The sequence below is a fragment of the Microtus ochrogaster genome, chromosome 5 (assembly GCF_000317375.1).
Source record: "Microtus ochrogaster isolate Prairie Vole_2 chromosome 5, MicOch1.0, whole genome shotgun sequence".
Lineage (NCBI taxonomy): Eukaryota > Metazoa > Chordata > Mammalia > Rodentia > Cricetidae > Microtus > Microtus ochrogaster.
Window position 1 is genome coordinate 65,896,642 of NC_022012.1, and position 13,445 is coordinate 65,910,086.

Genomic DNA, 13,445 nt, shown 5'->3' on the forward strand with positions numbered 1-13,445 from the left:
GCTTTGTCCCGAATTTACAGCGTTGCAAAATTACAGCTGAGTGGTAAAGACCAAGAGCTCTTTCACACGCTTCTCCTTTGAATGTAGACGTTTCTGTCGTAAAACTGCTGTGGGAAGATTGGCGCGTCTCTGAGGCCGTGAAGATGCTGATGCATATTTCAGTAGTTAGACATTCAAGGAGAAAGAAACACAAAATGGGCTCTGGTTTAGATGGTGAAATTATTTCCTGTAAAAGTGCCAGACTGCATAGTCCTGGGGAGATGGCTCAGCACTCTAAACATTTGCCACACAAGCTTGAGGGAGGACCAGCGATTGACTTCCCAGAAACCCACACAAAATGTCAGGTGGGCGTGGGCTGCCCTGTCAGAGGATAGAGACAGGGGCACCCCTAGAACGAGCTGACTACCAAGACTAAGCGTATCAGTAAGCTCTGGGTTTGATTGAGAGAGTCTGCTTCAGTGACAAAGGTGGAAAAGTGAAGGAGGACAATTCCCAACAACAACCGTTGACCTCCACATGCACGTCCAGACAGGTGCGTGAGCACGTGCACACACACAGGCACACTCAAGCAGGTGCATGAGCACCTATACACACATGTAAAACCATGCATATACACGTATGCACAGCCATGGACCTCCACATGTATGCTCAAATAGGTGCATGAGCACCCACATACACATATAAAACCATGCACATACACGTATGCACAGCACACACAGAGAGAGAAAGTAAAAAAGACAAGAAGTTAGAATGCTTTCTCTGGCTTTTAGATAACCAGACTTTATTTTTAATACAAGTTAGAACTGTCTTTGAAATTCATGTATCTGGAATAGAAACCATGATTTACCAATGAAAATTTCCTCTTATCAGTTCTTTTCCATCTTAGTTTCTTTTCTCTTGGCTGTGATGGAAGACCTTACAGAAACAATGTAAGGGAGCCTGTTGATTGTGGCTCACAGTTCTGGGTTATACTCTATCACGGGAGGAAAGTCCCAGAGGCGGGCACTGGAGGCATCTGTCCCGTCATAGCCACAGTCAAGAAGTAGATGAACACTGTACATAGCTCACTTCCTCCACTGTCTATAGTTCAGGGCCCCAGCCCCGGTGATGGAATCTCCCACAGCTGTGGGTCTTCACATCTCAATTCACTGAATGAAGATGTTCCCTCAGAGGCACCCTACAGGCCCAAGATGATTCTAGACCTTAGTAGATTGATAGTTGAGATTAACTGTCAGCGTGTCTGTCCAACACATTTGTAGTCACACAGCCACAGAGAGTATTCTGAATTTAATGTGTGTCAAAACTCCATTTAATTCTGGTCAAAGGGGTCTTCCAGTCTATAGAAGATTAATGTGTGAGATAAAGACTTCTCCCCGAAGAAGCATATTATTCGGCCAATAATGATTGTCACAAAATTTAAAATAATCACAACATCTTGAATTTTGCAGGCAAATAGATGGAACTAGAAAACATCATATTAAGTGAGGTAACCCAGACCCAGAAAGACAATTATCACATGTACTCACTAGGAAACATGATTTTGAGGGAGGTAATCCAGACCCAGAAAGACAATTATCACATGTACTCACTCATAAGTGGGTTTTAAACATAAAGCAAAGAAAACCAGCCTACAAATCACAATCTCAGAGAACCTAGACAACAATGTGAACCCTAAAAGAGACATACATAGATCTAATCTACATTGGAAGTAGAAAAAGGCAAGATCTCCTGAGTAAATTGGGAGCATGGAGACCTTGGGAGAGAGTTAAAGGGGAGGGGAGAGTCAGGGAGGGGAGCAGTTAAAAATGTAGAGCTCAATAAAAATCAATAAAAAAGATATAATAAAGCAAAGCAAAATTAAACAAGCTAATTTAAAGAGCATAAACAATTCATAAGAAGGGTGTTACTGCATTTGAAGGACTGACGTCTCCAATGCGTGGGAGGATGCAGATCACAGGATGCGCTGGGGAGGTGGCTCAGCAGTCAAAGCATTTGCTTCTCAAATATTAGGAATGGCATTCCAAGGACCCATGTAAGTGCCACATGGGCAGAGAGGGCTACCTGTAAACACAGCCATTAGGAATCGGAAAGGGAGGATCCCTACAGCAAGTTTCCTGGCTGGACTAGGCAAGCCAGTGAGCTCTGGGATCATTGAGAGACTCTCTCACAATGAATTTGGTGAGAGCAACGATGGAAGACACCCGGGATCTACATCCAACCTCTATACGCACGTGAAAAACAGAACAAGATAGAACTTCTAGAAAATTGCTAAGAACTGATTTTATGTGTTCTGACTCTAAATTTCATAAGTGTGCTGGGTAATGTATCTTTATTAATGGTTTAATTTCGCATCCAAAGCAGTGGGGTTTCTATGACATTTATACAGGCTTTGTTCCTATTCAGTTATATATGCTAATTGGCTTGGATTAACTTTTCCACAAGATATGCTTATGTCAAAGCATGTATCAATAAACATGTATATTTTGTAAGAGTTAATAGTAAAATGAAATAAAACCATGCATTTTGTCATAAATAAAGAGCTTACTATATAAAAAATTAAAAACAAAAACCATATAAAATGACATGCTATATCCTAAAAGCTTACTATTATACAGAGCAATTGAAATGAGAGCAGGAAGGGTTAAAGACACATGGAAGAAAAACTCTGAAGAGAGAATTTATAGAATTTGTGCAACTGAAAACACATGAGAAAAAATGAACACCAAAAAGAGTTGGACATGAAGTAAATGCACATAAAGCAGTTGCTGGCATCTTGAATGAGCATAGGGAAGTAAAACAGAGGGGCTGTCTGCCAGACATCTGCTTCGGGCTGTCTAGACTTATTACATTAAGCTAAAATCACACTCATGCTTGCTGAACGCCAGCTAAAAATGTGAGCAAGATTAAACAGAGTCAGAGAGCAACCAAGGCAGCTGGGACTGAAGGATTGGTATCCTTGAGGAGGGAGAAGCATACAGAAGACAGTCAGCACACAGCAGAGAGTCTGCACAGAGTAGACGGCCTGCACACAATAGCAGCAGACGGTCTGCACACAGAAGACGACAGTCTGCATGCAGTAGCTGCATTCCATGGTCCACATTCATGTCTGCAGACCAACTGGCAGTTCTGCAGACTTGGAGATCAAACACATGGCCAGTGGTTCAGAGTGTAGAGCAATCTCCCCAGAGAGAAGCAAACCCCGATGTCCAGGATCAAGAAAGCTTGTTATTCAGGTAGGGTGAAAATCCCAGGAAAAGGGAAGCACAAGAAAGTGAACACAAAGACTCCACGAGTATGTTCCCCAAAGGTCGGAAATTTATTGTTTTCCTCCATACCTCTCTACCTATTCACTGGGGCAAGGTCTTTCAGTTGATTCCAGTGCTCACCTCAAAGACTGGATGAAGCCAACTTGTCAGCTTACTCCAAAGACACCCTTCGACCTTCTAAGTGCTGTGACTAAGAGTATAAGATGTGTTGCCCACTCTGGGGATCTGAATTACTTCCCATTAGTAATCTACATAAGTGTGAAGACTGAAAAGAAAACCACCAAGTAGAAAGTAGGCACCAAGACTTTGTTAACTAGGTAGAGTCTTCAGTAGCCCCGCCGTGCAAATGGAACAGCAGGAATAAGAGGACCAGACTTCTGGAGGGAGGGAGGGCAAAGGGGTGCATTGGAAACTGCCCTGGCTCTCAGTGGGATCCGGAGGGCTCTGTCCTTTAAATAAGAACAAAAATGAAAAGAGCAGCTCAGGAGCCAGCCTTGTCCAAAGGGAGCTGTTCCCCCAAGTGCCCTCTCCAAGGGAAAATTTAACCCTCCCTGGAGTATGTGATCAATAAAAAGTCAGCATGGGACAGGAGAGATGGCCCACCAGTTAGAAGCAATGGCTGCTCTTGAGAAGGATCTGGGTTAAGTTCCCAGATGGTTCACAGCCCTCTGTGACTCCAGTTCCAGAAGATCTGATGCCTTCTTCTGACTCCCAGGGGCACCAGGCATGCATGCTGTACACAGTCAGGAGAACAATCCCCCCCCCCCTCTCTCTCTCTCTCTCACACACACACACACACACACACACACACACACACACACACACACACACACACACGTACAAAGTTCTTAAAGGGAAAGAAATAATCCCTCATAGGCAGCAATGTTGTGTTCAAAAAACAAAATTAGGAGCTATCTCACCAGAGGACCCAAATATCTAGAACCCAGGAGAAAACACAAATGTTAATATTATCAATTATGGACTTTGGTTTATGATTTAAAATATTGGAGGGTTTTAACAGAAAATTTTAATTTCTAAGAATGAATTTGAAATTATACAACTGAGGTAAAACAAGTTATAACAGATAAGATTAATGATAAGCTATACAGAACATAAAAGGCACAAAACCAGCTTAAACATAGATTTAGAGGGAGTGTCTGTATATAAAGAGAAAGTATAAAAACAATAAATTATAACCCCCAAATGGCAAAAGGTACAGGAAACAGTGTGTACAATTAAGGTACCAAAACCTGAGTCCTGGAAAATGAGAAAACGGGAGAAATGGTACAATTAGTTACAAAAATAACTACTACATTAAAAATAGAAGAAAATTGCTGGGTTTTTTGTTTAGTTTGAGACAGGGTTTAACTGTGTAGCCCTGGCTGTTCTGAAACTCACTGTGTAGACCAGGCTGGCCTCAAACTCAGAGATCTGACTGACTCTTCCTCTCCATTGCTGGGATGAAAGGCATGCACCACCATGGCCAGCTAAAATCTATCTTAATCTGATCAAATAAACCCTAAAACAAACAAATAAAACAGTGTGAAAACAGCTAAGGGGTTTGGGGTCATAGTCAGCAATCAAGAACACTCGAAATAAGAGTGAACATAAGAAGAACAGCCCAGGAGCCAGCCTCTCCAAGGCTGTCCACACTACTCTCACGGCGTACCAGCCTTCAGTTCTTGACACCCACATCAGGTGGCTCAATTACTTGTAACTCCAGCTTCAGAGGATCCAATGCCCTCTCTGGACTCCCAAGCACTGCATTCACGTGCACAAAGACACACATAATTAAGATATTCTAAAATCTTTTTTTAAGAAGGAAATGACTAAAGAGGAATGTTGTGGATCAGCAACGTTTCCAGAGCTTCTCACTGGGAAAAGGCCTAGACTTACCTAGTAATGGGTGAGGTTGAAGGCAAACGTTAAAAGCTGGGGGACAACACTATGGGTTACCAAGGCTTATTTAAAAGGTACAGTTTTAGAAGAGTGGAACAGATGTACCAAAAGGAAAAGCAGGTTGGAGATGCGCCCATACATATGCCACTGCCTGATCAATGGACTTTTTGATACACAGTGCTAGAATAACTGGGCATCTTCGTGAATAAGAGGGGGGGCCTTGAAACTTACCTCAAACTAGTCACAGAAACCAAAGCAGGTAGATCATAGGGTTATTAAAAAATTGAAGGTAAAGCAGATTGCCTACAGATTTATGGGTCTACATAGCTCAGTGGAAAGGAATTATGGGATGGTGGGGTAGTATATCTCAAGGCTCAGCACAGGAAGTCTACAGTCAACAGAAATTGGAATCTTGAACAGGAGGGACTTTCCTGGTGGGTTTTGGGAACTAAGCATATTTGAGGCAGCGTAGGAGTACAAAGAAAGAGAGATTCAAGGTGAGGAAGACACATTTGATGATGTATAACTCTCGATAGAGGATCAAAACTGAAAGAGGTTTCTGATCCTGAATCGCCCTCATACGGAGCAGCACAACTGTTCATCACAATTGATGTCCTGGGAGGTAACATGTTTATTTTTTTTTCATAGGTGGTTTGAGCCTTTTGTCATGCAGTGGCTAGATGAAAATGAAGATGTGTCCATGGAGTTCCTTCATGGAGCACTGGGAAGAGACAAAAAAGATGGAGTAAGTCCAGGCAGAGCCAGGATTCATTTACCTTTCTCACTCTGAGCAAGTAGGAAATTGCGGGGCTCATTGTTTTTAGTTTTGTTTCATTTTAATTCCTCAGTGTCCTAAACAGATTTAACACTATTTCAAAAGGTTGGAGGAACTGATTGAGTAAAAAGGAAACCAAGAAAAATCAATCACTCTTTTGGCCCGAGATTCTTCTTTATTGTCTAAGTCTGACTCTACCAGGTCCCCTGGCTCATCCAAAACCTCTGTTTTCATGGAAGACTCTGAAATTAAGGTAGGAGTGATGAGGAAAACACTCAACATTAACCTCTGCTCTCTAAATGCATGTACAAAATGCACACTCCACAAAGAGCCATGGCTTTAGCAGAAGAAAATACATTCCTTTAATGGACTTCAACAAAGCCCTTAGACTAACTTATAGCTATCTTTCGCATGGTATTGGAAATCTTAGAGATGGTCTGCTATGATCATTTCTTCTTCCCTAAAATGACTGTGCTATCAGGGATCTGTGAGGACCAGCACTGATGGTTTTGTTTGAATTTGCTCTTGAGAGTGGTATCATATAACCGAGGCTGTTAGCCAAAGCTGATCTCGGACTCCTGATCCTTCTGCCTTAGACTTTCAAGTGCTCCTCTTACAGGTATCACCACCATGCCTCGCCAAACCTGATTGTTAAGGAAAAGATAGAGCAAGTCTGTGCAATCTAGATCAGCAGGTCGAAGAGGTCAGAAAACCTGTCTATGGACGACAATAATAGTGACTCTACCAAGTGTGGGAATCTTCTACCCATAACAACATAAATCATTAGAATATGTCCTTTCATAAATTAAAAATGATTTTTGTTGAGCCTTTACCCCATTCCCCTAAGCCTAAGCTTGTTTGTAAAACTGTCTGCTTCTTCCATCTCCAAACCATCTCCCTATGGTTTGGTTCCAAAGGGGCTATAAGAGTTCATCTCTCAAGTTTGCAGGCTGCTGATTATGGGGAGGGCTCATCCTCAGTGACCTTCAACCCCAACTCGGGGACCAGGTATGGGAGGATCTCTGTTTAGAAATGTAGTGACACCCCTTTCCCTCCCTCCCTTGCTCAGTCAGTCTTTCTTCTTGCCCCTCAGTTCCAGCAGACATCGGAACATGCTCTCTTCTCTTGTTCAGTGGTTGATGTCTTCGCTCAGCTTAACCAGAGCTTTGAGATCATTAAGAAACTGGAATGCCCCAATCCTGAAGCCTTGTCCCACTTAATGCGAAGGTTTGCAAAGGTAGGTGGCATCAGGCGTGCTTCTCTGGGACAAGCCAACCTAGACATCTCTGCTGTGTCAGAGGGTTAGGATTTGATGTCATTTGGAATGCAGCTCCCCCATTTAGAATTTTGAAACAGGGGAGATGCATCACACTTAAAACTTTGGGTACATGACTACACACTTCTGTGTGTGAGGGACCACTGGCCAGGCTCTGGGCAGGTGAGGTGACACCAGATGCTCGTCTGAGAGGCGCTCTCTGGTGATTACTGCAGTTACTCACCCGGCTGCTGCTCTGAGGGCGCTATCATGAACGGGAATAATCTGTGCTAGCATCCTTGAACATCAGAAATATCTTTTCTTGCAGTTGGAAGATTGACAGTTCAGGGTCCTTGTATCCATGCATTTGGTTTCTTCGGAGGCCTTGTAGTTTGCAGAAGGCTACCTTTCCAACATGCCTTCACAGGGACTGTGTTCTGAGCACTGTAGTGTGTGTGTGTGTATGTTTGTGTGTGTGTGTGTGTGTGTGTGTCTTACAAAGAAACCTGCCAATTGCATTATAGTGTCCACCATAGAAGTATTATTTTAACTTAATTGCCTTTACTGCCTTTTTAAGGTCTTACCTCTAAACAAATTGGAGACATTCCATCTGAATATTTGTCGCATTTTGGGCTCCTAGTGATTAGATCTTTTGACTGTCAAGTTTTGAGAAAAGCACTTAGCTCACAGCAGATGGGCGCACTGAGAACGTACCTGCTCTTACTACAAACATAGCGTGTCTATAACTTTATTTGTCATTACCCCCAACAAACTGTGGGTGGGAGGCTCAGCTCTGCCCTGTTATTGGCCCTGCCCCTCAGAAGAAGGTTTACATTTTCTTCTAATTAGTGAGGATGTCTTCTAGCAGATAATATCTTCTTACACCGTGTCAAAACAGATCATCCTGTGGTAACAATTGCATCTATAAGCTCCATGGTTCACAGAGTTACTTCTGGGTCACGGAACATAAGACAGCTTAGGTGACCCTGGAGAGACCTTGTCACTGTTGTATGACTCAAGAGCTTCTGCCTGAGAGGGCTGACAAGGGAGAGCAGGGGTCTGAAGGCTCGAAGAGCTAACTGAGAAAAAGAGCTGTACAATGTGAAAAGATATGAGAGAAAGTCAAAATGGCGGGCCTGACGTGGCCAACAGCTAGCATTCCACGAAGGATTCCAGGCAAACTGTCAGCCAAATTCTATTACAGTATTTATCCACTATGAAATGCATTAAACTCATCTTTGTTAATTAAGATGACTCAGAAAACTCTTTGCTTGTTAAGATACTAGCTGAGAGTGATTTATTTGGGTCATTCCTAGAGAGGATTTTCCTGATGATTACAATTTCTTAATATGGTAAAAATCTGTAGAATTATCCCTAAAATTCCCAAAGCCCTTTCTTAACTAAATATTAGATAGGAGTCCCTCAAAAAGAACAGGGTGTGATCACCAGGAAGATTGTGTAGGGGAAGACTCATAGGGAAAGAAAGATCATGGAGGAGTGAAGAGCTGGGGCCCCAACTCCCACTTCACCCCCAGCAGCTCTGACTTTCCTGCACTTCTCAAGGCAACCCAATATGAGACAGGTGGAGAGCCACAAAAGAGGTTTTAAAATATACACAGGAAAACATGTTGCCTAAGCTAGATGAAAAGTAATAGCATCTTACACGTATCACTGGGAAACACGTATTATGTTGGCATAATACAATTTTCAATTAAATATAGCATTTTTAATCCCTGGAAAATTGGGCATCCTAGTGATGACAAGTTCTTATTGCAGGGACTATTTCCTGGAAATATAGCAATTAATAATTGGCATTGGAAAAGAAATTCTATTTTTGATGATTATTTGGAAACCGTGTAACTCTTTGTAACTCTCCTGGAGACTGACAGGGGGAAAAATAAAGGGCTGAAAGAATGAATTCATGACATGACTGTGAAAGGAAAACCCATTCGAATATCATCCATTACCAGTATCATCCATTACCAGTATCATCCATTACCAGTATCATCCATTACCAGTATCATCCATTACCAGTATCATCCATTACCAGTATCAGCCTCTGAATCCACAGTTTGCATCTTGAGTAAAAGAGATAGTAAAGAATGAGAGCTGGCACTTCTTGCAATAACAACAGACTATCTGATTTTTGTTTTATTTCATTCTAACATCAGGTGTGGCCTTTGGTCTTGAAGACCTGCCCTTCTTGGTTCCTTGAATCAAACTATACTGAAATCACAATGCCTTAAAATACTTTAAATAGTGCTTTAAAATACTTCTGATAAGAGATGGTAATAATGTCCCCAGACATCTCAGAAGATTTAACAATCTAAAATGAGTTTCACAGGAGTGATTCCCCTTACTAAGAGTGTGCACCCAGCTTTACTAGGTAGTGAAAGAATCTGCACGTTTCAGGATGTTGACGCAGAGAGGCACCAAGTCTGTAAGCGTTTGTAAACTTGATACATCTGAACTAGATATTGATGTGACCATCCTACTGCTCTGAACAGCAGGTGATTAAATTTTTTAAAGAAATATGGAGGTTGGAGCTTTGGCTCAGCGGCTAAGATCACTGGCTTCCTTTACAGAGGACCCAGATTCAAGTCGCAGTGGTCATGTGGTGGCTCATAACCTCCTATAACTGGTTCTAGCGAATCTAATACCTCCTTTCTGTGGGCACTGCACACATAAACATTCGTACATAGAGGTATACAGCCATAAACAAAAGGTAAATAAATTTATAAAATTGTTTAAAGACATGTGAAATAATTATCCCTAAAATTACTTAAAAACAACACCTCCTCTTTGGTCCCTGGTGAACACTGAGGTGTTTGACAGATGTTGGAGTTCTGGAATATGAGACATGCATATTGTTCTTCCTCATGTTCTGAAACCTAATCCTAACTTAAAAAATAATAATGACAATTCATCAAGAATAATGGTATATTAATCATTTTATGCATGGTACATCACCTCTCTCCCTAAAACCCCATGAGGTACAGACTGCTGCCCTCCCGTGGATTTTTTTTTATGATGGCATAGGATGAAAGGATGTGGGACTGAGATGAAGCATCCCAGTAGTAATGTTCTGGACTGATATTCCCAACTATTGGCCATCCTTCCATCTCACCCCAATGTGATCTGATACCTACCCATTGTTGAGTTGGAGACTAGAGTCTCATTTACTGTTTTTACTCTTAAGACAAAGCCTAATCATCTATGGCAGAGTAAATGGGAGAAATATCATAAGCAGAATATATTAAAATAGACTGAGGACACAGACCTGGAGTCCCTCTTCTGCAGCGGCTGAATTGATAGAAGAATCTCCCTCTCCTCCGAGAGTTTGTCAACACTTGAAATGTGATTGAGGGGCTTTGAGAAGACTGCCAAGTTGATCATTGCTGAGAAAGCATTAGAACCTAAATTCTGATTCCCAGCATAGCTGGAGAAAGTCGGGCAAGGGGGCATGTACCTATAATCCCAGCGCTGGACATCCAGAGACAGCACGGTCCAGAGTGTTCAATCTAGTTGAGGAGAGCAATCGAGGAAATTTTGCCATGTCAACCTCTGTTTTACACACACACACACACACACACACACACACACACACACACACGAATAAAGAAAGCATCTGAACCAGAATTTCTGACTTACAGATCCTACGATCAATGCACTAGATAAGCCTACCAGGTAGGCTGACCCGATACTAGCTCAGGAAATCAGAGTACTTTGCTGATGTTGATGGCCAGCCCCTTCAATATGCCAGCGGGGGCAGTGTGTCACATCAGAACTTTCCCAGGCCAGAGGACATTCCTGTCATCCTGATTGGTCCTTTAAATGTCACAGACTCCTGCTTCACTGCTGCAATCCCGTTAGGACTCGATGTTTTTAAGTCTGGAGTTCTTTGACCAGCTGTCCTTCTGGGGCATTAATCGCTCACCGTCTGTTACCACTTCTTTATATAAACTGTATTCGATTATGAGCAGGATGCAGACATTCACCAAGAGGCTGCCCCCATGAGTGCACCTTCGCCACCTTCTCTCCATCCCTCCCCCATCCCCTTGACTATTACTGATTCTATAGCACAAAATGCTTTAAAGGTAAAACCATACCTAGAAACCCCTGTGTGAGCCTTGCTAAAGATTCCTTTCCCAAACAACTTTTCTCTGAATAGTGGCCTCTACCCTGCAGGCCACCAGTTCCTCAAGACCATGATTCTGAAGTTTTGCCATGCAGCTTATTCAGCGGAAGGTGGTTTGTTGAAAACAGAGGCTTCTGGAGACAGCTCCAGAGATGCTGACTGCACAGGATCCGAGGCAGGCTATGAGAATTTGCATCTCCCCATTTGCAAGCAATGCTGATGACAGTTCCCAGAGCCACACTCAGATAAGCAATGATTTAGAAGGCATGCCCTAAACAACCGCTAATTTGAAGTTATTTTAAAAAATGACCAGATTTGGTTTATTTTAGTGAATAAATTAGAATGGAATTGGAGTTGGCCCTCAAATGTACACTGAAGCTCTTCACTCAGATGTATTGATGCTGTAGTACCGAATCCCCAGGGCTGCTACAGCAGCACTGTAGAGTGCCGTAGGTATACGTATGGTCTCTAACCACACCCAGCATGGCCATGCCTTTCGTCACCCACAGCCCACCCGTGTTTTGACTGTTACCATCAGCAAGCTAGTGAGTGTGAGGGTCAGGAGCAGTTTTCTCCAATCGGGCAGACACAAGGTTTGCTCTGAAGGAGATCATAGTAGCACAGCATGGGGGATTCGTACAGAACAATTCTAGACAGCCATGCCTTCCTTCTCCAGAAAAACAAGTTAAAGCCATTTAGCAGACATCTAAATTTCTAAATGACACTGAACCGTGCAGGGTGTTTTTCCATTCACATCTCACCCCCAGCGTTTTATATCTGAGATAGAGCAGGCAAGGACATGAGGACTATGGCTTATGGGCATGAGTTTGGGGGGGCAGGGTATGATCATTGCCACAGTCTGCACTGCCGGTAAGAAACTGTGCGTTGAGAGTTGCGCTCACAAGCACAGATGAGCGAAGACTCCCCGGCAATCCCACAGTTGTTCAGCATGGCATCTAGAGGGAAATAGGAACAGCTTCTCTTGGAAGAGACTTCTGTCTAATCAGCCGTCTGTTTCCGTGGATTTATTGATCTACTGCTTAATGAGATCTTCTGGTTTTTGAGGCCAAATTTCTATTTAAACTGAGTCTCATTATCTCAGTACCATGCACTTCTGTAGAGCGTCAATCTCCTGTCGACACATTATCCCTAATTCTTGCTGCTTATTGCGAACTTAAAAGTCAGTAAAACAAGTTTATAGTCAAATTTGGTGGATTCAGTCTGTGGGCTGAATATTTTCCCCTGAGCTTAACTCTTGAGAATATTGCTCCCAGTGCATTGTGAACCACTGGGGGGGGGGGTATTTATATGTATGTGTATCTGTGTGTTGGTGTGGGTGCATATGAATGTGAATATGTGAATGCAGGAGCTTGCAGATGTCATAAGAGGGGTGGGGGTGGGGTCAGATCCCTGATAACTATAGTTAGAGAGTAGCCTGATGGAAGTGCTCAGAATGGAACCTGGGTCCTGTGGATCAGTGCAAGCTCGTACCTCCTGGGACATCAGCCCAAATATATTTTTAAAGGAGATGATTTGGGTCTTTGATTATTCTACAAGTAAATGACGTACTTCAGTCATTACTATGATGTCATCCTTTTTAAGAAGATGGCATCCACAGTTGACATGTTACTTCTACCTGAATGTAAAAGCCGAAGAAGGCAAACTCCGTGGTGTATCTTCACACAATTATAATATATTTAATTAACACGGTTCATTTTTTTTCTCTCTCCTCCATAATTAACAGAAGCAGGAGTTACAAGTAGTTTTAGAAAGAAAAGAAGAAAATATCAAATTTGGGTACAAAAGAGAAGTAAGTCAGCAACATTTTTAGCAAATGATGTGCTACTAAATACCAGTAAATAAACGATGCATTGCTGCATAACAGTAAGCAGACAAACGCACAGAGAAGGAAAGAGTGAAATACCAAAATCTGAGTTTTCACACTTTTATAGTAGTGTGAGAGAGCATACAGTGTAATTTCTTATTGTTGAAGAGAATCGCTGTTGAATGGCGATGTAAGAATGTCTAACCTCTCTTGTAAACGAGGTGCCGAGGAATGGTGGAGAGAGGGGAGAAAATGGCCACTGCAAATAAACTTAACATGATAGATAT

General features: G+C 42.4%; 1 protein-coding gene across 3 annotated transcripts in view; it reads left to right on the forward strand.

The window, feature by feature from the left end:
• Unc13c (unc-13 homolog C) overlaps positions 1 to 13,445 on the forward strand; it is a 462,492-nt gene that overhangs the window by 346,985 nt on the left and 102,062 nt on the right. For all 3 annotated transcript variants that reach the window (XM_013346384.2, XM_026778986.1, XM_005347631.3), the window contains exons 21-22: positions 5,814 to 5,910; positions 7,034 to 7,177. In XM_013346384.2, coding sequence (XP_013201838.1) covers positions 5,814 to 5,910; positions 7,034 to 7,177 — 241 coding nt within the window. The remainder of the gene's footprint in view (positions 1 to 5,813; positions 5,911 to 7,033; positions 7,178 to 13,445) is intronic.